Genomic DNA, 22,689 nt, shown 5'->3' with positions numbered 1-22,689 from the left:
TTTTCTGAGGAATTTAGATTGGCATCCTTTCAGGGGAGAGAGTGGGGGAAGTCCATATTGAATTTTGGTCATTAGAAGCTTTTTGTTTTGTTTGCATGGGAAGGGTGCTTTCATTTACAAATTAGCAAAGTAAAGGTAAGAATGTGTCTATCTGTTTTATTAGTTGATGATCTGGATATGTATTATAAAATCATTTACAAAGTTACTGTAATTTTAAAAATGTTTTTTCATACCAAAGCGAGAGATTTAAAAAAAGAGATTTATTTTTTATTACTAATGAAAAGACTAAATACGTGGAATAGTATTATCGGTAATGACAAAATAGTTTTAAGGAAAATCCAGTGGGCATAAAGATTTTATTTTAGAGTACAAAATTGGTTTTGATGAGTGAGTAGAATCAAAATAAACATTTATATTTGAACTATGGTATAGAGCTGGCAAATTAAAATATAACAATTAGTCACATAAGTGATGCTTTCTTTAAATATTTGAAATCAGTATAATGGTTGTCATTTATCTAATAACTGAAGTAATTTATTTGCCTAAAACATGATAGTAAGTAAATATCTTAAACTAAAGCTATAGTTTAGTCATAATGTGAATAGCTCAACTCGCTGAGGGTTAGATGATTGTGCAGATTCTGAGTTGTTAGAATTTTTTTAAAGAACAGACTGTAAAGAAAGAGATCTTGATAAAATAAATCTTTCCCCAAAAATCATTTAAAAATATCTACACTGAAATATTATCTGGTTCATAGCCAAAAAAAATTGTTCATGTAAAACTTGCCATTCTAGAAATCATTGCAGAATCACCATTCAGGCTTTCATGGTTAAACTGATAATACTTTACACGTTTGCTTTATTTCTCCCTTTACTTACTTAATATGGAAATGGCCATTCTATTTTTTATTTTCCCCAGACCTGTTAGCTGGCACATTTGGAAAAAATCTTTTGAAAAGGATTGATTCTCCAAGTTTCAGAGCCTGGAAAAAAGTTTTGGAAAAGTATAAAAGATAACGTGTGACTACTCCCCAAAGCTCGTAATTGGTAGCTGCTGTAGCAAGAGATGTGTGTTGACAGTGTCTCAGAGAAGTTCTTCTCACACAGCTGTTGATTCAGATAGCAAGGGGCGCGTTCATTTACATAATAAATTTTTTTTTAGGCAGCAAGGTTGAGTCAGACAGAGCAGTGCTCCCTTCAATTGTTGCATTTAAACCAATAAGGTTAGGACGAGAGAATAGCTGTGGTTTGCGTTGCAAAAACAAAAAAAAAGCCCCGAGGCTCCACGGGCAGACCTACAAGGCTGCGCAAACAAATCGAGGGATGAGATTGTGCCGTTTCTTTGTCTGGGGTTCTCAGATGCTATCTGCTGCTGCTGTGTAGTGGGGAGAGAGCGCGGGGCTCAGAGCGGTTACTAAGCAGAACGGTGGGAGCTGATGGCTTGGAGTTTGGGGCGAGCTAGAAACCCTCCAGTGCCACTTCCGACTCGAAGCCTTCCTGTTGCCGTCCGCTGTGGCGGTCTTGTTTCTGGGGAAAGCGATCTCGCTCAGTCGCTCGGCAGCCCGAGCAGCAGCGGCCAGGCGCCCGTCCCCGCGGCCGCGCTCTCCCCTCCGGAGGCGCCCCGCTTCCAGAAGCGCCGGGCTCCGCCGAGAGCTCCTAGCAGCCCTCCCGCGTCCTTACCCAGGAGCAAAACTATGTAAGGAATGGAGGTTTGCTAAACCAGAAAACTCGAAGGAGCACATTAAACTGGTGGACGCAGCAGATGTAAGCGCTGTAAGTACAAGCTGACTGTTTGAAAAATTGTAGTGACTGACAACAGCTGGCCTGTGGGCAAAGCCCAAGATAACAGGAGCGCTTTTAGTATTGTTTTGATTTGTTTTAAAATAAAAACATGAGGGCATCGGGAAGATTATGACACTTTGTACCTGGTACTTTATTAGCCACAGGGTTCCATCATAAAAGTGTATTTCTTAACCCCCAAATTATCTGAGCGATTAGAATCATTAAGAGATAATTACAAATTAATTGTTAACAATTACTCTTGTGATGTATATAAATAAATATAACAACACAGCTATATTCTTGGAGGGAGATTTCTTCATCTCTTTTCTGAATTGCTGCACAAACCTTAACTATTATTGTGTGATATTGAATAAAGCAGTGTATATATATATATCTCCAATACACAGATAACTTTTCCTACACATTTTAGGTTGATAGGAGAAAATGAAGAAGGAATTCACATTTTGAAAGGACAACAGATAACAAAAATAAATTGATATCACTTTTTAAGGAAGGAAATCCTTTTGCTTCAATAAACAAATTTCCCAAACATTATATTAAGCTGGCTCATCTTCAAAAGGTGAAATAATAAACATTTACCAAATTAATATATTTTTCACTTATTGACACTTTATATGACTTGAAAGGACTTTGAAATTAAAAACAAGATTCTTAAACTTTTGAATTACTATTTAAAAATATTTGTCATTCAAAATCAGTATATGAATTGCTAATGACTCATGGGCTTATATTTCTAGGGAGGAGTTTTGAACACATTTAAGCATAGCATTTGCAAGAATTCAGTAAATTCAGAGCTGTCATTGAATTTAGACAAGCGTTTTTATGTTTCATTTCTTAAAATGACAAGGGGTACAAAAAGTCGGTATTTAAGCACATAGTGTAGTTTTATAGGTTTGGGATTGTTTTTTAATGTATCTTTCAGAGTGGGTTTTATTTTAGGCTTGTGTGAGTCCGTTTGCCCACCATTCAGGTTTTGAGGACACACATACATAAATAGTCATGGTTTTTTACATTATCAAATATTTGATATTTTACTTTCTCGCTGCTAGAGTTCTTCTAAGGCCCAAAGTGTTCAGTAAGTGAGAAAGCAGCCATGGATTTTCAATCCTCCAAGTTCTTCGCGGTGACAGACAGAGAAGCCTAATTGAGCCACTGTTCAGTTTTAGAGTGCCAGAGGAACTCAATTGCTACGTGAGTTTCATAGACATGATAAATGATTTTCTCAAAAGAAAATTTCCATTTGAATGCGAAAATTTATCTTATAAGAATACATTGGAAAGAAGAAAAAACTTGCAGCGAGAAGAAAACCACTTCCGTTTAATCAGATATCAAAGTATTGCATTCAACATTTTAAATAAATGCCAATTTTGAAAACAATCCTTTAAAATTATAGGTAGAATCAGTGTCATTTAAATATGTTTTTGTTTTCCTGGGGACTCTTTTGTCATTTTCTTTAAACGAGATACTTAAAAAAATAATACAGTATATTACATTAAAAATCAGTAATAGTATTAAAGCATTTCTACCTCTTCCTAGAAGTTCATTTCAATTTTAGTTTAGGTTTTTATTACAGCATTGACAGTGTAGTTAGAAATATTGATTGAGGAGAATTTTAGCAAGAATATATTCTGATTAAAAAGCAGATTTATGCCTAAGGCACATTAAAATACATTCTGATTAGAAAATTACCATTGTCTTTCAAATTTGGGAGCACTCAGGTTGATCTGTGGTTGGGCAAAACTAGCTTGCCTGCCAACTCTATTTATTTAGATAAGTTCAGTACTTTCACTTTGAAAATTTCTTTTTAGTTTGAAAAAAAGTTTAAAATTATAGTCATTTTATAAAAATTGCTTCTAGCAAGCAAAAAAGCCTATGGAAAACCCATAATTTAGACAAGTACCTACATTTTATTTGCTCTGTGCTGCTGAGATTTAGAATCCTTTCCCATTTACAGTTTACTTTTCACAGAACATTATTAACTTTTTGGCTTCATACATGATCTTCTGTCAGATGCTTTTGATTTGTAATTTAGCAAAGTATAATAAACAGTGCAAAAGTCACGAATTTTGCTCTGCATCCTGAGCTCTGTGGTAGGGAAAATGTGATAAAATGTGTACCTTAAGTCTTGTTTGATGATCTCTCAAAGCAAGTTTGCCTTCTGGAAATAATTTCTGGGGTTGAAGAGCATGGTATTAACAGATTTAATGTGGCTATTCAATGGATTGGCGAAGTACTATGTGAGGTTTAACAAAATGAGAGAGACAAATTGAACATCAACAAAAGTTACATCTGTGAAGAATTATAAATTTAATTAGAAAAAAGGCAAACTTAAAAGACCTCATTAACTAATCAGAAGTCAAAGTTACTAGTTTGGGATTCTTGAATTTAAATTCTAAGAAGTTCTGCTATCTTTTTTCCCTTTGTATTTTCACAACTCTGTCAGTGTGCTACTATGGGTATTTTACACAGAGAGTTTTAAAAAGCATTAAAGTGAAATGACTTCATCGTAATATAAGATGACCATTTATAATGTTATGGGAAATATTTTTGCACTCATAGGAGTATTTGAATTAAAAATACCAGATTAGGGAAAGACAAGAAACATTAAGTTTATGGATGTAAAGCAGAAAATGTGAGCTTACTGAATGCCTAATAGCATTTTTCTGAAAACCATGAAATAATTTTTTCTCTTTTGAATGGAAATATGCCTAATTAGTTTTGAAACACATTACCGTTTTAGACCTTTAAAACACAGAAACTTCCAGAGATATTGTCCAACATAAGAGAAAATCAACACCAATCAGAAATAGGTGTTCTTTTTAGATAAGTCATTATAAGAGTATGTTTCTTTACTGCACTGTAATCTTGTACTACACATAAAAAACTAAAAGCATGTGAAGTGTAGCATTTTGTAAACTGTAACTAATTTTGCTCACATCTGTGTCTAATTGTTGTCTGCATTCGCATTCTTGAGAGGAGATTTATTTTTCCTGGACCTCGATGTGGATTCAGCTGACCAGCCTAAGTGAGGATTAGTTGTTTTAAAGTTATTTTGATTAAAGAGTCATTTTTAAATACAGTAACACACAACACATGGTTTAAATAATCCTTGAGACACAAAAGAATATATCTGAAGTATACTTAATGAAATGAAGATCATGGATATGGACTTCCAAAAATTGTAGTGTATGAAAGTACAGTAGAAACTGAGTCGAGCCAGCATAAAAGAAATATGTTGTGAAAATGCATTTTTTTCAGGGAGAAAACGTGTTAGAATAATTCTTATTTTGAAGTTCACTTTTTTAGTAACAGTTTGATTGAAATTTAAATATGATAGGTTAAACCTCAAATATAAGTATAATCAAGCTTTCAAAGTATATAATGAAACTAAAATTATATTTCTATGATTATGCTATCTAGCTAATGCTAAAATAGGAACGTATTTTAACATTTAACAGAAAGTGTGTTTTACCTACTCTTTCACGTAATTAAGCCAGGAAAGTTCTTAAAACTTAGTTCTCACCTATAATTTATTCCAGGTGTATAAAAGGAAAAAAAAAAAAAGGAAATTTATCCTTGAGGTATATTGTTGCAGTTTCTAAAGGAAAACATTTAATCTTGTGTGAGAACATTAGTTTTAACAAAAATTGCAGAAGGCTGTTATCACAAAATAACATATCTGCAGGCATTAAAATTAAATTTTCATTTAATACTCAGGCATCTCTGAAAAATTTTTCGTCCTGCACATATTATAGAAAAGCATACCTAGAAATTTCATGTAACATTACACCAAGATATTTAGACTTTAACGATGCTTTATTCTTGCCAAAAAGGTAGTATTTCTTAATTTCATAAATCATAATTAAAAAATAACAGGACTCAATAGAAGATATTTGGTTGGATAACTTGAATGCCATTTGAGATGCTCCAATTCTCATCTTTGTTCTGTAACCCTAATTGATGTCAGTTCAGGTTGAATGAAAATGCACATCCAAGATTTGGAATTCTGAGTCGTTCTAAACGTTATGCAGAATGCTCTTTACTGTGAGGCATTAGCCTGCCCTTGCAAGCCTGCAGCCCACCCTCACCTGAGTTTATCACCTGCTGGCAGTTGGCGCTGCCTCTGGAGGAGGGGCAGGAACTAGCAAAGGCTGCACGTTAAGGTAGTTGTTCGGTGAAGTCCCAAAATGCAGATTCATCTGGAGACAAAGAGACCAAAATTCTGGCTAACTGGGATATTATTAAACTTTCCATTCTCTTTCCTGCTTTAAAAGATGGAAAATTAAAAAGGTAACTGCTTTTTCTGTTTTACCAGGCAGTGATGAATAAGCAGTCACTGAATTTGAAATTTGCATGGGTAATTGAGCACATTGCTCAGTGATGTGACTTCGGGTATGAGAAGTTCCTTTGGCCATTTATACTTAGTCCAGCATTGCCCGAAAGTTGCCCAGAAGCTGTTTTCCTGAATGTTAAATGCCAAATAGTAAATATAGGAGAAAACCATCCTGATAAGGATAAGAACTGTCAGGAGTCAAAGGCGTGGGCGGGAACTCTATTTCAGCTGGTGATAGCAGAAGATGAAAGATCTTCTGAGGATGCTGGCCGATTAATGCTTGAACTACCGCTGTGAAACACACTCATTTTGCTAATAGCTATTTTTTTCCAAGCACCTTTTCCAAGCTGCCTGGGCCAGGCTGCTTTGCATGTTGATTGGGGGAGGGGTAATCCCGTTTGCAGCTGTCATAGGCCAGTGATGAATCACTATCCCGTCATTTGGCTGCCTCCCCCCCTGACAAGGGGAGGAGGAGGGTAGACCTGCAGGAGGAAACAACAGTGGAGACCTCAACTTAAAGACAATATGCCTTTCACTGCTGCAGTATCCTCCTTTTTCTCTTTTGGTTAAAAGAGAGCATTGTCGGTCTCAGCCCTGTGCTCTGTATAATTAAGAGCTGACACTTCCGCAGAGTAACAACAGCTTCTAATTTTTTTACCCCTGATCACAGGTGCAGACATCTCAAACCAGTTCAGATGTTGCTGTTTCCTCAAGTTGCAGGTAAGGATATTGTTGATACTTGACATTTTTGGAGATTACCTTTCTGTGACCCATATCTATTTTTGTCTAGCCTTTCTTAATTATTTCTATTAATAGCAACAGCCTGGGTTGGAAATTACTTAACATTTTGTGTGTATGTGTGCTTGTAAAAAATTTTAAGTATATAGAAAGGGAATAGGAGCCTGGGTTTGAAAATGATTATGGGGCTATAGCTTCTGGTGTTAGGAAAACTGTGAATGTGTAATGAGAATTAGGAGAGAAAAACTGAATTTTAAGCCGTTTCTAGTTTGAAGTCAGAAGATTTGGGGAAGTAAAAACTCACTTTAGAAGTAAAATGGTTCATGTTAAGCTGTTTTAAAAACTGATATTCACAGTCAGTTTAAGTGCCATCTCGAAATTGAAATGACTGTAGCTTTTATTGACCTGCTGGGGGTGAGGAGCAGTTTCAGCTTCATAAATGTAACATTAACCCCCCACTTTTTTTTTTTTTTTTTTTAGAAAACACCTAAAGTTTACAATAAAATGAATAGGCTTTAGACTTTCAAAAACTTGGCTGTCAGAAAACAGAATGGTATCTAGGTGTGTTTTTAGTGACTTTAAATAAACCCTGTCCTCTCTTCATTAGTAGAATATTAAATATAAATGGATGGTTTTGCAATTGTGAATGTGAGCAGTGGCTCCTGTACCTTTTTGAGAATAAGTAACTGCTGGGTCTGAGAACTTTCAGGGGGGATTTAACTGTTTTTATCTGGGAAAAATGCAAAGTTACAGCAGTGAAGCAGAATTGTTCTTGTTTCCCTGAGTAAGTGACAGCTGAGGTATTTCGAGTGCTAATGCTCACAGGCTCACTGTATGTTGTCCTCATCCCTTTTCAATTGGGCACGCTGTATGTAATCCACAAAGCAAACAAGTGAGCCGACATCATAATGTTTTAATGCTGCATTTGTTTCAAGGGAAACAGAGGAACAATTAAGCAGTTTGCCAGAGTAAACACATGCATCAGGACTATCTCGTTCCCTGTCACTGGACTATAGGCTTCAAGTGTTTTATTTGGTTTGGAGACCCATTAAATTACAATTGGGTGGTAAATTATAAGGGAGTATCTAGTGCTAATTTATTAGATGAAACAGATTCCACAGAAAAGTGATTTTTTTTTATGATAGCTGTTTACACATTTGTCTGTTCTTTTAGAAAATTATTGCCTTTGGTTTTTTTCAATATAAAAAGAAAAGTGTGACTGCATTTTTCTTTGAAAATTAAAATAGATGTAATTGTCTCATTAGATCTTGTGACTTGATGAGCCAGATAAGAGAAAAAAAGAGATTTTTAAGACTCCATGTGAATGTTTGGCTGGATAGGTAAGGCAAATGACATCTTTCAATAGTACACGTTATGAAAGGATGACTGAAGTTAAAATGTAAGATGAACTAGTTTGAGTCTAAGAAAAGAGATACAATGGGACTTTTGTGCGCACGTGTTGCAAAGAAGGTGTCAAGTCATTAGCGCATTAAATAGTGGTGTTATGAATTTGGTCCATCTGTCAAACGGAAGGCTTCTTGTCTTTAGGTCTATGGAAATGCAGGATCTAACCAGCCCGCATAGCCGTCTAAGTGCTGGTGGTGAATCCCCCAGTGGTCCCAAACTCGATAACTCTCATATAAATAGTAATTCCATGACTCCCAATGGCACCGAAGGTGAGTGTCTGCCTTCTCACTGTTTACTTTGCACCTTGTTTCTTCGTCAGTCTATGCTTTGTTATTAGGTGGTTGTGATTTCAGTTGTCAAATCCATGAAACTACTGTTCTATTTCCCCTTTAGGTGATTTGACTTATGAATCAGTATTCACCGTTAGTTAGGAGCTGCACGTTCCTAGGTTACTATAACATTACATAGACTGGTTTTATGTTGCATAGATATATATTTACATATATACGTGTGTGTATAACATTTTTAGCCTTTGAGTGTGTTTTATCTCCTTGTTGATATTCTCCTCAGCACAGTGTCAATTGGCATTGTTTTGCTCTATGAGCAATGAAAATTCGGGATTATGTCCTTTACTTTCCCTTTTGTTGCTAAATATAACCACATTTGTTTAAATGTAACATTGGACTGGATTGTTTCTAAATATCAATAAAATAATTTGTGTGCCTAGTGTTCTAGTGGCTTTGGCTATTAAAATATAAATAAGTAAAAAAAAATTGTTTACAAATATACAAGCTTATTTCGACGATACATGAAATTTACTTTCTTAAAGATTAAATAGTATACTTTTAACATAGTACTGTTAGAATTATTTTTGTATAATTAACACATGAATATTTATGTAAATTTTATGTAACTATAAATACCTACTTTTCCTGTCTAAACATATAAGTAAGACTATATGTATGTATTATTAGCTGTTACGCACATTTATTTAGGTGCTATGCATATTTTTAAAACCTTAGTGTATAGAAGGATATGCTACATCTTGCATTGTATTTATTTCTACTTTAGCCTATTGAAAATTTACTTCACAGATAATATTTTTGCTTGTTTATTCCTTACTAAGCCCCAGGACCTTGATGAACTTAGAGCATGTTTCACTAGAAGTTGAATGAATTATCCATGTTAGAAATCCATCCATAAACAACCATCATTTCCCCATCACCATGGTGATCTTTTATCACAGTTCTTAAAAATATACAAAACTAAATGCCATAAAATTGTTTGTTTGGTGCAGTATTCCAATACGTGTTAGTGAAACCTTTTGCAACTAGTAATGTCATGAAATTTATGACAATAGAAAAAATATAAAATCACTTGTTTCTGATGTGAGACATCTTATTTTTTAATCACCAACAATGATTGTTTTTTAACGTGTAAACAGTCTATATTTTCCTTTTCAAGTGAGTACATTCATTACCAGTGTTTATGAAAAATGGTCACTGTCAAAAGTAGAAACTTTGTTGATCTAGCAAAAAATTCATCTCTGAATAAAATGCCTTTTCATTGGAAACTCTTTTCTTCCCATTTTGATAGGCAAGCAAAAAGAAATTTAAATTATAGGAAAGCAATTCTAGTATTTAGGTAGATTTTATAGAGCAAATAAAAAAGCAGGCAGTCTTTTTTTCTCTCCCTTGGCATTTGGCTTCAGGTGGAAACATGGCTGCTGCATGGTGTAGACTGGGTGTGTGCACGGTCACAGAGACCCCTGCAAGGCCCTGGGCTGGCGGGCCCCGAGCCAGCGTCATGGTGCAGGCAGCCACTGATGGGAGTGTCAGAGGGGCCATAGATGCAAACCTATAATGGTCGTTCTCATCACTGAGAAGTCCAAATAAGATCATTTAAAGTAACTTAAAGATAAAGAAGACTTAGTATGTTAGATTGTTTTGTTTAATGGTATATACTAATGCATATTGGTAGGAGTAATTATGAAATAATGATAGTTAATTTTCTTATATGTGAAGAAATGAAGTAGGGGTAAGACGTTTTCATTTTGTCTTCATTTACTGGCAAATTGTCTCCTACAAAATAAGAACCACGCAATATGGAAACAGAGTATATGTTGGGGACTGTCCCCTTGGACGGCTGTGTGTGAGTGATGAGTGGTTTGTTTTTTAAGGACGTGTGGAGCGACAGTGTATTTCTGAGTATTTACATTTAATAGCTTGATATCATATTCGTATTCGGGAATATATATTTTATAAGACTTTTGTATAAGTAGAATAAGTTCAAATAATAAAATATTTTAGATAACTGTGTAATCTGCTGAACCATTCAATCTGAGAAACACTTGGAACTTATTCCTTACCCTAAAAAAATCTTAATTATCTTATGTCTTGGAAATGAAATTTTTAGACAAATACACAGTTACTCATCTCACTCTGTTTTCAGGCATTCTTCATTGGTGTACTTGACAAGGAGTATGGTAGTTAGAAAGTGAAGTTAGAACACATCGGTATAAATTATCCAAAAAATAAATGGAATCTTAGTCAATCTACTGGGATATTCTGTTTTATTTTAGTATACAGTTGGAAAATGTAGACCCAAACTTTCTTCATGATCCATGTTACATGCCTGTTTAGATCCAAATACTCTCTGAAAGTTCTGGGTTTTTGTTAAGTTTGTGAATCAATTTCTCATGCTATTTACATGTTCCATAATGCGTTTGTTTCATTCCTCCCAGTCACCACTAGAGGAGTTAAGCTTAAAATTAGTGAATTCGTAATATCTGGCAAGCTTCCCTGGGATGTAATCATTATAGATTTTCCTATTCCTTCTTTGAAATTTTATTTATTTTGAAACCAGCAGTGTTTACCAATGAATTAGAGGAATGAAAAACAAGAAATTCATTAAAATTTAAAAGTGTTTAAAATATCAGTCACCTCCTCTATCTCCACAACAAATATTTCTAGCTGTATATACCATCATTGAAACTAGTCTCCTTAATTGGGTCAACACAACTTCCATTGAGTTGACATAGTTGTTGGCTCTGCCCGCATTTATAGGTTGTCTTGTCTCACTCAGAGCCTTTTTTGCTTCCTGCCACTGCTTGTCCCTATAATGAGGCTAAGAAAACATGAAAATCTCCTGTATCAAAAACCATAACTTCATCTGAAGAACAAACAAGAAGGGAATGGAATGGAGAGGCAGAGAATATTAAGTTTCTTCTTAAGTCTGCTGCCAAATTATCATAAGACTCAATGTTTGTAGGTTCTGTACTCACAGGCTAGTGCCTATTTTCATGGTTCATCTCAGGGATAAAGACAGAAAGACACTGAGCTACAGCCTCAAATTCTGTGCTTTTTTATTTCCTAGATGAAATGTTCCTAAGTTAGAATCGTTGTTTGAATGTTTCATATTTCATAAGTTTCAACGATTCATGTTTTTATATTCTGTTCCAGCCTCTCTGTGAATCATTATTGTTGCAGTTAACTGTTGGTTTCACCCAGTTTCTAAATTTTTGAAATATAAAGCATAAATAGGTAAAAGTACAAAATAGTAGCATAAAGGAATGCTTGAGTTGTGTTCAGAAAAGCACTATTAGAAGTGATGTGTTTCCAAATGAATTAATAAATATTTTAGTTACTATTAAACAATTAAAGCTTGACCTGGACGAGACTGATGGACGGTTATGAAAACACCAATTGTGGCTTTTCTTTTACCAGTTTTTCCTAGTCTTTTGGGCTGTTAGTCTTCCAGGCCAGGATGGAATAGAAAACTTCTTATTAGAGAGATTGTTAGAGCATAATTTTTTAGACATTGGCTTTTTGGTGGTGCTGCTTCTATTAGATAAATATTAAAGTGTCAGATCCGAGAGGATTTCCAGTGTGTGGGTATATGTTCAGGCGTTGGTAGAGGCTGTGTGTTGATGTTTGTGTTGTGTAAATGTGAGAAATGGTTGGGAAACCTTCCTTCAGAAGGACTTAAGGCTGGAGCAGTAAAAGGATTTTTATTTACGTACCTAATTAAGGCCTTGTTTGCAAAGCAGTGATTCTTTCCATCTTTGTTTTCTCTGGTAGTCTTAAGTCCACGGGAGCCTCAGATTGGTGGGTTCATATATTGCTAGTTGGAGTGTTTATTTTTGGTTGTCTGAGGGTGAGGACTGGGGAAGGGCAAAAAAGAGGTGTGAGTGAGCGGAACTAAGAGCTCTAATCCCAAGTTTTCTCTATTGTAAATTTAGATGCAAACTCAAGATGACGCTTAAACTTGTCATAAAGCAGATGAATTTGCCTTTAAGTGACATAAAACCAGATGCATTAGAATCTTCACTACAAATAGGGTTTGAGAACTTCTGAGGGTAATTCAAATAGTAATTTTGAATTGGTATATCAGATTTCCAAGATGATGAGAGAGACAATCTTGAATTAGGTGGCTGTATTTTCTGCATTTTGAGATTTATTTAATTGTGTATTGCCTATTTTAGGATGGTAGGTTAATTCAGTTTTTCAAATTTATATGATCAGAAGTTATTTTAAAGTTGTTTTATCATTTCTGTGAAGCTTAGAACACTAAAAAATTATCTAAATTTGTTTTTCTCACTGTAATTTTAATTTACTAAAGTACAGTTATATCCAACTAGAATATTTTTAAGAAATCTTATTCATGAGAAATACATAAACTGGAATGAATGTGTATAAAATTATGGTTTGAGGCTGCATTTTAAAGGCTATATTTATATATTTGTGGTCAAATGTTCTGGTGTCAATAGAAAAATGAAATATAATTTTATTATTGTTTACATTCTGCACATGATTTAGTTTCTGAAAGATTAAGGGACATTGTGAGTTAAGGAGTTTTTAAATGACATTTTTAGAGTTTGTCTGTAGCCACAGAATTGGCCTTTTATAGGTTGTTCTTTAGCAAAAACCGTGAGAGGATGAGCAAGATAATTTATTAGGATTTAGTTTTGCCTGTATAGTGTATGAGAGTAATTTTCACATGCCTATTGCTAATTAATAATAATAATGGCTAATTTTTATGAATAACATTATTAGTCACTATGCTGACTATTCTCCATGATTTATTTCATTAATCTTCAGAAAATTCCTTTGAGATTGCCAACATAATGGTTAAGAGACTAGGTTTGAATTCCAGCTCCATTTGCTAACTGTGTGAGCTCAGGCAAGTTAGCATCTGTGTGGCTCAGTTTCCTCATCTGTAAAATGGGGATAATAGCAGAATTTACATCAGGCTGGCTCTGAGGATGATAAGTAAAACTTGTAGCACACTTGGAACCTACTAGGTACTCTGTATTCATTAACCTCTAGACCATATGTAAACAACAGTCCCTTCTATAGTACTGTTACTATTTTACACATGAGAAAAATGAGTCTTAGAAAATTAAATGCCAAATTGAAAGGCACATAGTTTGTAATTGGTGCCACTGGTATCTGACCTGGTATTTTAATCAAATACCATTTGATCAATGGTATTTGGTATTATTTAATCTGGACTTCTGTCTGAGTCCAGAGCCTGGGTTTAAAATCACTGTATTATTTAATGGAGAGAAGATGTGATTCCATCATCTACCAGTGCCTTATCTAATACCTTCATGCTAAACACGGGTGCCTTCATGATGGCGAACACCATTCCCTAGCAAACAGCAGAGCTGTAAAAGGACCAACGGCAGAGGCTTTCATGACAAAAAGACTTCATTATAAGGACAACTCCCCAGGGTAGTTATCCTCTGGTCTTGGAGTTCTTGTGTGTGTGAGTGTGTGACATTTCCTCCTGGTGTTGCTCGTGCACAGCATCTTGCCTCAATAGGTTAACTTTTAGAGGATTGACTCTTACTACTTTTCAAAACCATAGACTTAATTATAATTCTCTCAGCCGTCTGTCTATGTTAAGCCTCTCTGGGATCAAACGGAGAAGGGAAGTCATCTCTGCTTTTCATTATAATGGTCATTATTGTATGCACATTTGGATTGGAGCACTATTACTGTGAAATTTCAAAAGCAGTTGCAGTTTTGCTACTGCTCAGAATAACTCTTTTCTACTTCAGAAAATATTTTTAAGTGGGTGATAAATTTGATCACATTTCTCTTGACTTGGAGAACCAGATGATATTAACCAAGCAAAACTCCAAGAAGAAGTTTCTGTGGCATTTGTTGGCGGCTCCAAAGGAACAGCAGTTATCAAAGCCGGGAGTTGGGAACATACGTGCTGTGTTCTGGGAACAGCAAGGAGCTCCATGTGGCTGGAGGAGAAAGAATGACAAGGGGTGTAAGAGACAAAGTGGGAGGAATAATGGGGTGGTGTATACAGGGCCTTGAAGGTTGGCAAATATAATCTGGCCAGTTAAATACCACTAACTGTATCTTGCATAGTAAGGATAGGAACTTCAATACTTATTGCCTGAAACAAGGCTCAGAGTTTCTAGAGAGCCAGGCTTCTTGATAAACCTGATGTAGATGGTTTTCGCCTACTCCCCAGACCTAATAGTTCGGAGAATGACAGTTCTGTGGCATCTCTCCCCTAGCTGGGCGAAAACCTTGGTACGAGAAGAAATATGTATGTTCCTAAGAACATCCTATCTTCTGGGAGAAACTTCTGGTTCCCTCCAGGGAGATGTGCGAACCTTTAGTAAGTGCTAGTATTTAGGCTAATCCTTATCCCTTTGGTCATGGATTCCCTGCTTTAAGTAATTCCCAATTTCTTATGATGGCCAAGGATGTTTTCGGGTGAGCAGTATATAGATAAAGTGGTGTGTGTGTGTGTTCGTTTGTTCGTTCTCACCTTGCTCACTTGGAGTAAGGTCCAAGAGTAGTTCATTCTCCTTTCTTTGGCTCCAAACATACAATATAATAGAAAAAAATATATATATATAATTACAGATTTTCCATTTTTACTTTGGGTAGGAAAAAAGGTATCTGTCATGTAGCTGTCCTCAATGACCTCTGAATATTGCCTTTACTAAAAGAATGTAAGTTTTGAGAAGCTAATCAAGGATTTACGCTAAGTTTTAGAACCCTAAATGTTTACAAGTAAAAGCTTATTATGAGTATGTACAAGACAATTTTCTGGTTTTGCAGATTTTTCAGTTTTATTCTATGCTTCCAATATCCCATTACACCAAAAAAGGTAGAGAACTCTACCAAATACATTCCAAGGAGGTCTGTTTATTTACTGCCTATAACACAAATTGGAAACATTTTTTCTTGTGTAAATGAATCAAAATCTAAAATGCTTACCTATTTTATCATTGTATCTATTACCGATAAGGGGAATTTTGTGTGGAGAGAATACTTTTTAGCGAAATAAGGAATATGAACTGAATTGACGGAGTTCTTACTATTTATTGAGCACATCATTTATGCCCTCTGCATACCTTACTTTATTTTATCCTCAAAAAAAGTTAAGGTAACTTTTATACACCTCATTTTAAAGAGTTTAAGTCTCTGTTTACACAGCATATTATCTGCGTTGGAGGAGAGATTGAAAGCTCATATTCTTTTTTGTGTGTGTGTGAAGAGGATTAGCCCTGGGCTAACATCTGTTGCCAATCCTCTTCTTTTTTGCTGAGGAAGATTGGCCCTGGGCTAACATCCGTGCACATCTTCCTCTACTTTATATGGGATGCCGCCACAGCATGGCTTGAAAAGCAGTGCGTCGGTGTGCGCCTGGGATCCGAACCTGCAAACCCTGGGCCGCCAGAAACGGAGCGCGCGATCTTAACCGCTATGCCACCAGGCCGGCCCCACATAGCCCATATTCTTTACACTCTAAAACATGGCCTCCCCAATAGCCAAAAAGCTTGGTTCTTACCAGAATATTTTATTACCATAAGAAATTTTTATGTTACCTTATCTAAGATTATGACCCAGTGAAGGAACTGCAACATCCATTTATATGTGTATTTCACCTAATTGAGGCTCAGAGTTCCTTAGAGGCAGGGACAGACCTGTTCACTTCTGTGTCCTCAGGATCTAGCAGAAGGCTTGGCAGTGATTAAGCAGTCAACAAATATTTGTTGAATGAATGCCTCATGTTACTAAGCAAATAATGTAGGTAAATGATTGCAAGAGAAGAGACTCATTAATTTTATTTACAAATCATTAACAGATTCAGTAAGTATCTAAAGCCCATTTTTCAAATTTTTGAAAATGATTACTTCACAGACCAATTCATATGGTAGCCATAGGCTATCCGTCCAGAGAACATCCACAGTCAACATTGTTGCTGAGTTTGAATTTGATCTATAGTAACCAACTTGTATTTGACCTTTACTCATTAACTATTTCGTAAATGGAAATTTCAACTTGGACTTAATAGTATTTAGCAATGATGACTCAATTTCCGTATAGTCCGAGAAACAACTGAATGATACGAAGATCAGGCAGTTAGTACACTTAGGTTAGTCTCTTTTATAAGGTGGTAAGGAGTCATGATTGGAGGTAAACACTTTTTTTTTTTTTTTGGTGAGGAGGATTGGCCTTGAGCTAACATCTGTTGCCAGTCTTCCTCTTTTTGCTTGAGGAACATTGTCCCTGAGCTAACATCTGTGCCAATCCTCCTATTTTTTCGTATATGGGAGGCTGCCACAGCATGGCTTGATGAGCGTTGTGTAGGTCCACGCCCAGGATCTAAACTCGGTAACCAAGGGCCGCTGAAACAAAGCGTGCAAACTTAACCACTAACGTCACTGGGCCGGCCTTGAGGTAAACACTTTTAAGGTGGGAAAAAATGCAGGAGCAAGGATATTTACACACTGCAGTGAAAAAAAAAATGTATAATATAGAAGAAAATATATATATATATGATATATGAGTATATATCACACTGTTTATCAACCATTGCATTGTTAATTAATTCAAGTAATATTTATTAAGTGATTGTGTCTAGAAATTTACCAAATACCATTCTTGCCAAGGAGGAGTTCATAGTCTGCTGTGAGTTGCAGGCCTATAATCAGATGACTACCATACTTGATGATAAGGGCTGTATTCTGCAGAGAAGGAGGGGTGCCTAATCATGACTGAGGTGACTGAGGATGGGGGATGGTTTTTGCATGCTGGTAACGCTTAAACTGAGTCCTGAAGGAGAGGTAGAAAAACACTGGGTGCCAAGCCAGGAAGAAAGAAAGAGAAAGGATTCTTTAGCTGTAGCAAAGACATCCCTGATCCTGATCCTGGGGGCGCTGTGTGTGTGTGTGTGTGTGTGTGTGTGTGTGTGTGTGTGTGTGTGTAGGGACATGCACAGGGTGCATAGAGGTGGGGTGAAGACAGTTGCTTAGAGCAGATGATGAAGGACCTTAGGTACAAGGTTCAGGAGTTTGGATTCAATCCTGCAGGAGCTGGGCGACCTGAAGGCTTGTCAACAGGAGAGTGATGTGATTGAGTCCGTAGTGTTTTAGAAATACACTCAGGTAGTATTTTGAAACTGTATTCAAGGGGTGGTAAGTGGTGAGAAGACTCCAGGTAAGAAGTTATGAGGGCATTTTTATCTGAAATCATGTACTTATTTATATTATTTCTTTCAGCACAAATTGATATCTGATACTTGCCTTAGGAAAGTGGAGAATAAATAATATTTAAAATATAGGAAAGCAGTATTGCACGATGGGGAAAGCATGGATTTTGCAATCAGACTAACCTGGGCTTAAAAAATTGCAATTCGGCTGTTTACTAACCATGTAACTAACATGTGGATTTTGAGAGGCAGCAGAGCAAGGGGTTTGGGAGAGGGCTCTGAAGCCAGGCTGCCAGCTCTGCCTCTTACCAGTTAGCTGGTGTGATGCTGAATAATCGCTGAGCTGCTCTGTCTCTCTGCTTCCTGGTCTATAAAATGAAGAGAGCAATGGTACCTACTTGTAGGGTTGTGAGGATGGTCACAGGGGTCGGTCAAGCACTTAGAACGGTCTGACTCCTAGGAAGTGCTTAATATCCACTGGCTGTTGTTATTGTCATTATCATCATCATCATCATCTATGGTCTCTGAGCTTCTGCTCCTCTTCACAATGGAGATTGCACCTTTGTCACAGGGTGTTATGACAGTTAGTCTATCTAAAATACTAAGCACAGTCACTATCATCTACTACATGCTCAAAAAATAGCAGCTATTATTATATAATAATGTTATATTTAGAAAAACACATCCCCTGGGACTGGCTACTGTAGTGTCTCCATGGGAGGAGAGGATATTTCCTCCGCCTTTGAGATCCCTCACGTTGCGTAATGGCCTTTGCAGGTACTCTGAGTACCTGGGGTACTCAATAAGTACTTGCTCAATTAATACTCAGGGTGGGTAGTGTTTATGTCTGGGTGCTCCTGTGAGTTGGTGAAGAATGGGAAAAAGAAGGGAAAGAGGTATGATCTGACATAAATTTGGTAGGTTGATTACGTTTTAGGCAAGTAAACCATTTTTCCAGATTGATATGATGGAGGCTCTGAGTCAGAGCCAGCTCATCTGCTTCCAATCTTCATACACTAGTTTATTTTACCATCCGATAATTTGCAACATACACTGATACAATTTTATTCAATGCCCTGGTGTTCTGGAACTTTCCTGTTGCTGTGCCTTTCACTGATTGTTCGGGTCTCCATCAGAGTAATCATTAAGAATGGTAAAACCCTAATTGGAAAATGTTTGACTTCTTAGTGGTTTCATAAAAGGTATGATGATACAAGAAATTTGAAACTAGCTGTGTGACCTTAGGCTAGTTTTTAGACATCTTTAAGCTGGAGTTTTCTCATCTCTGAAATGTGACAATTATAGTAAATATCTCATAAAGTTACCAGGAGGAGCAAATGAGCTATTGCTTGTAAAGTGCTTAGCACAATGCCTGGTATGTAGTAGGTACTCGATAAACATAAACTATTTTTAAAATTATTACTCTGCCATGCTAAAATTCTACTTAAGTATGGCCTGTGCCATAAATTGAGAATATTACATTGCCACCTTAATTGTTAAGATTGAAGCGATCTTCTCGTACTGTTGTGCCATGCTTCCCTTATTATAACAAGCTAAAAATATTTAGATACCACTTTGGAATCTCAATGTAGGTATCTGTTAAAAGTCATCAAATGGCACATTTCAGATTTGTGCTTTTCGTTATATATGAATTTTACTTAAAGAAAAAAGAACCATGAACAAATAGGAACTCTAGTTCATGATAGGGGTGCTGAAGTGTTTAGCGGAAGTGTATTATGTCTGCAACTTATTTTGAAATGCAGGAAAAATAAGATGGTTTTATGAGGATTAGATATGGAAAAGTAAATATAGTAAAATGTTAGTTGTGAAACCCAGGTGGTAAGTTTATGGCTGTTCACTATATAATTCTTTCAACTTTTCTGTAAATGTGAAAAATTTTGTAACAAAGTACTGGCCAAAAAAGTGAACCTCAAATACTTAAAGTGTCCTAGGAAGGAAACATTTGTTTAGTTTTTACTGTATACAAAGAACTCTGCCAGATTTGCGCAGATATGCAAAGAAGTGTGTGACCCTACCCCTGCCATAAGGAGCTCACAGTCTGCTTGGGGGAGAGAAGACTTTTAAAAAAATTTGACAAAAACTAAAAGGTTATAATATGTCAATTAAATTATGAAGCCGGAGATTTTCAATCTGTGACTGAGAGATCCCCAGGAGTTATAGAGCTAGTACCAAAGGTCGACAAATTCTTCTGTACAAGAAGGTTTTGTCTGAAGGTTGAGGAAGTTGACAGACCACATATATATTTAACTCTTTTTCACATATGGATATTCTGTTGTATATTAAAATATAAACTTTCTTGTCTGAAAATTCACAGTAGGTTTCTGTCATTATGCACTTTCTCAAGCAACGGATTAAAAATAGGCTAGCATCGGAGTTCTGAAATATTTTGGTGTTAGAAAGAGGACTTCGTTCTCAAGAAGGTTAGAAGCCACTGGTCCAAACAAAAGTGCTCTCAGCGTTCAGAGAAAGGAGCTCTTCAGCTTGCTGAGGTCTGGCCAGGCTTCAAGAAGGAGATGGCATCTGAGCTGAGTGTTGGCAAATGGGTAGAATTTGAATAGATCGAGAAGAGATGGAATGCATTCTAAATGAGGGACCAACGTGAACAAAGGTAGGATAGTGTAGAGACTGTGAGGAGACCAGTTTAACTGAAGAAGGAACTGATAGTAGATAGGGTTGGAAGGATCAGCTGGAGCCAACCTGTGGAGGACCCTGAATACTAGGCTAAGGAATTTGGACTTCATCCTGGAACCAGTAGAGAAGCCACTGAATATTTTGAGCAAGGGATTGATATGGTGAAAGTGATTTAGGTGTCAGTCTGGCAGCAATTTCAAGGATGGATTGGGGGAGAGATGAGCAGCGGTACAGAGACTACCCAGATTTTGTGTGTTAGGAATCTGGGCTAGTGTGGCAAGAATGAGAGTTGCCCAAAAAAAAAAAAAAAAAAAAAGTGGAGTTGCAAGAGACATTTTAAGGGAGCAGTCATCATTTACCATATATCATTTTTGTTACAAAAAAAGTCAGCTAGTTCTAGACCTCTACATAAGTCACTGCACAATGCTACTGCAATATGCTGTACTTTCTGTGAATAACCAGTTTTGAAATCGACTAACATTTCTTGTTGGCCATCTAAACCCGTAAGTTCAAGTTTAGTCTATATGTGTAGATTTGATTTTCATAATGTTGTACAAGGTGTGCTATTTTGAAGAGTTAATATTTTTCTACCCTCTTTTAAGAAAAAGAGGATGACTTTAATTTTGGAATTTTGGAGGGTTAATAGTCATATTCCGTACTGTAGAGCCAATCCAAACTTAAACGGATACCTCATTTTCCAAATGGGAATTACCCAAAGAAAAAACATTTAGTTCATGGATCTATACACTTTAAGATAAAGAAGAAATAGTTAAATGGCTGCTTATAATATTTAATTTATTAATTTAATTATATGTCTTTAAAATAAAATATCTAAAATATATAAATTTGGAAATATTGCTGTTTTCCACCTTCATATTTCATGTAATAATTTTATTCGTTCTCTTCACATATGCCTTTAGGTATCCCTTGCTGCCACTTTTTGAGTCATTTGACATAGTTTTTAAAAACATACATTTAGGAGGAAAAAAACCACATACATTTCCACTTCTGCCTCATGATTTGAGAAAGAGTACTCATTAAATCTGTGAGTGATATTGTCATTGAATCCAAACTATAATATAACATTACGATGGTTGTACTCTTCTCTTGTCTTATAGGTTGATATTTGTTATCTGTACAGCATAATTATGTGCAGCATAGCTTTTTAAAGGGCTTTTTTAAGGCTTATTTACAGTAGTATTAGTGTTTGCCTTTGGGTGGTCATGGCCCATGAATTATTATTAAATCTATGTAACTTACCTCTGTTTTTACTGAGTCAGGCAGGGTCCTCTCTAAATGTACAAAAATTCCAATGATTGGGGCTGGCCCTGTGGCATATTGGTTAAGTTCAGTGGGCTCCACTTTGGCGGCCCAGGTTCGCGGGTTCAGATCCTGGGTGCAAACCTACACCACTCGTCAGCCATGTTGTGGCGGTGACCCACATGCAAAATAGAGGAAGATCAGCACAGATGTTAGGTCAGGGCTCATCTTCCTCAAGCCCAAAAAGAAGAAGATTGGCAACAGATGTTAGCTCAGGGCAAATCTTCCTCACCAAAAAAAAAAAAAAAAATTTGGATGATTGATATTACTTTAGGCTAATGTATCTTCTCCAAAGAGTACCTTGTTCAAAATAATATAATGGACATGCATCCTGTAAGTGAGAGGCTTTATAAGAACCTGCACATAAATTGACTGAGTGATAATTTGGAAGGAATAAAATGTAATCTTATGTTTGAGCATATACAGTGTTTTGTTTTGTTTGGTTTTTGTTTTGTTTTTGTGAGGAAGACTCACCCTAAGGGAACATCTGCTGCCAACCTTCCTCTTTTTTTGCTTGAGGAAGATTAGCCCTGAGCTAACACCTGTGCCAGTCTTCCTCCATTTTGTATGTGGGTCACTGCCACAGCATGGCTAACGAGTGGTATAGGTCTGTGCCCGGGATCCGAACCTGTGAGCCCGGGCCACTAAAGCAGAGTGCGCTGAACTCAACCACTACACCATGGGGCCAGTCCCCATATACAGTGTGTTTAATTGCCCTATGCAATGTGCCTGGTGATATGAAGTCACTTGTAATCTGTTTTTAAAGTTAATTGTACATTTTTACCTTTATCCATTCCCTCAATGAATATTGAGTTCCAGCTATGTGTCAAGTGCTGTGCTAAGTTCTGTAGGGATATAATAATGTAAAAAGATGTCATTCCTACCATGATAAAATTTATAATTAATTAAAATGGATATGACTATGAAATGTAAAATGAGGTAGAATAGGATATATGTTCTCAAGGA

The 22,689-nt window shown here is 36.2% G+C and overlaps 1 protein-coding gene across 5 annotated transcripts in view; it reads left to right on the top strand.

Moving 5' to 3' along the window:
* Positions 1-1,448: 1,448 nt before the first annotated feature.
* Positions 1,449-22,689, top strand: part of EYA1 (EYA transcriptional coactivator and phosphatase 1) — a 164,410-nt gene continuing 143,169 nt past the window's right edge. For 3 of the 5 annotated variants that reach the window (XM_058528875.1, XM_058528874.1, XM_058528873.1), the window contains exons 1-3: positions 1,449-1,772; positions 6,806-6,855; positions 8,422-8,549. In XM_058528875.1, coding sequence (XP_058384858.1) covers positions 8,426-8,549 — 124 coding nt within the window. In that variant the 5' untranslated portion in view covers positions 1,449-1,772; positions 6,806-6,855; positions 8,422-8,425. Of the gene's footprint in view, positions 1,773-6,591; positions 6,856-8,421; positions 8,550-22,689 lie in introns of those variants that run through there. The other 2 variants (XM_058528872.1, XM_058528871.1) reach the window with 2 other exon arrangements.

This window comes from Diceros bicornis, chromosome 33, assembly GCF_020826845.1.
Source record: "Diceros bicornis minor isolate mBicDic1 chromosome 33, mDicBic1.mat.cur, whole genome shotgun sequence".
NCBI classification, from domain to species: Eukaryota; Metazoa; Chordata; class Mammalia; order Perissodactyla; family Rhinocerotidae; genus Diceros; species Diceros bicornis.
The sequence above is the reverse complement of the archived record's forward strand: the minus strand, read 5'-3'. Positions and strand labels throughout refer to the sequence as shown.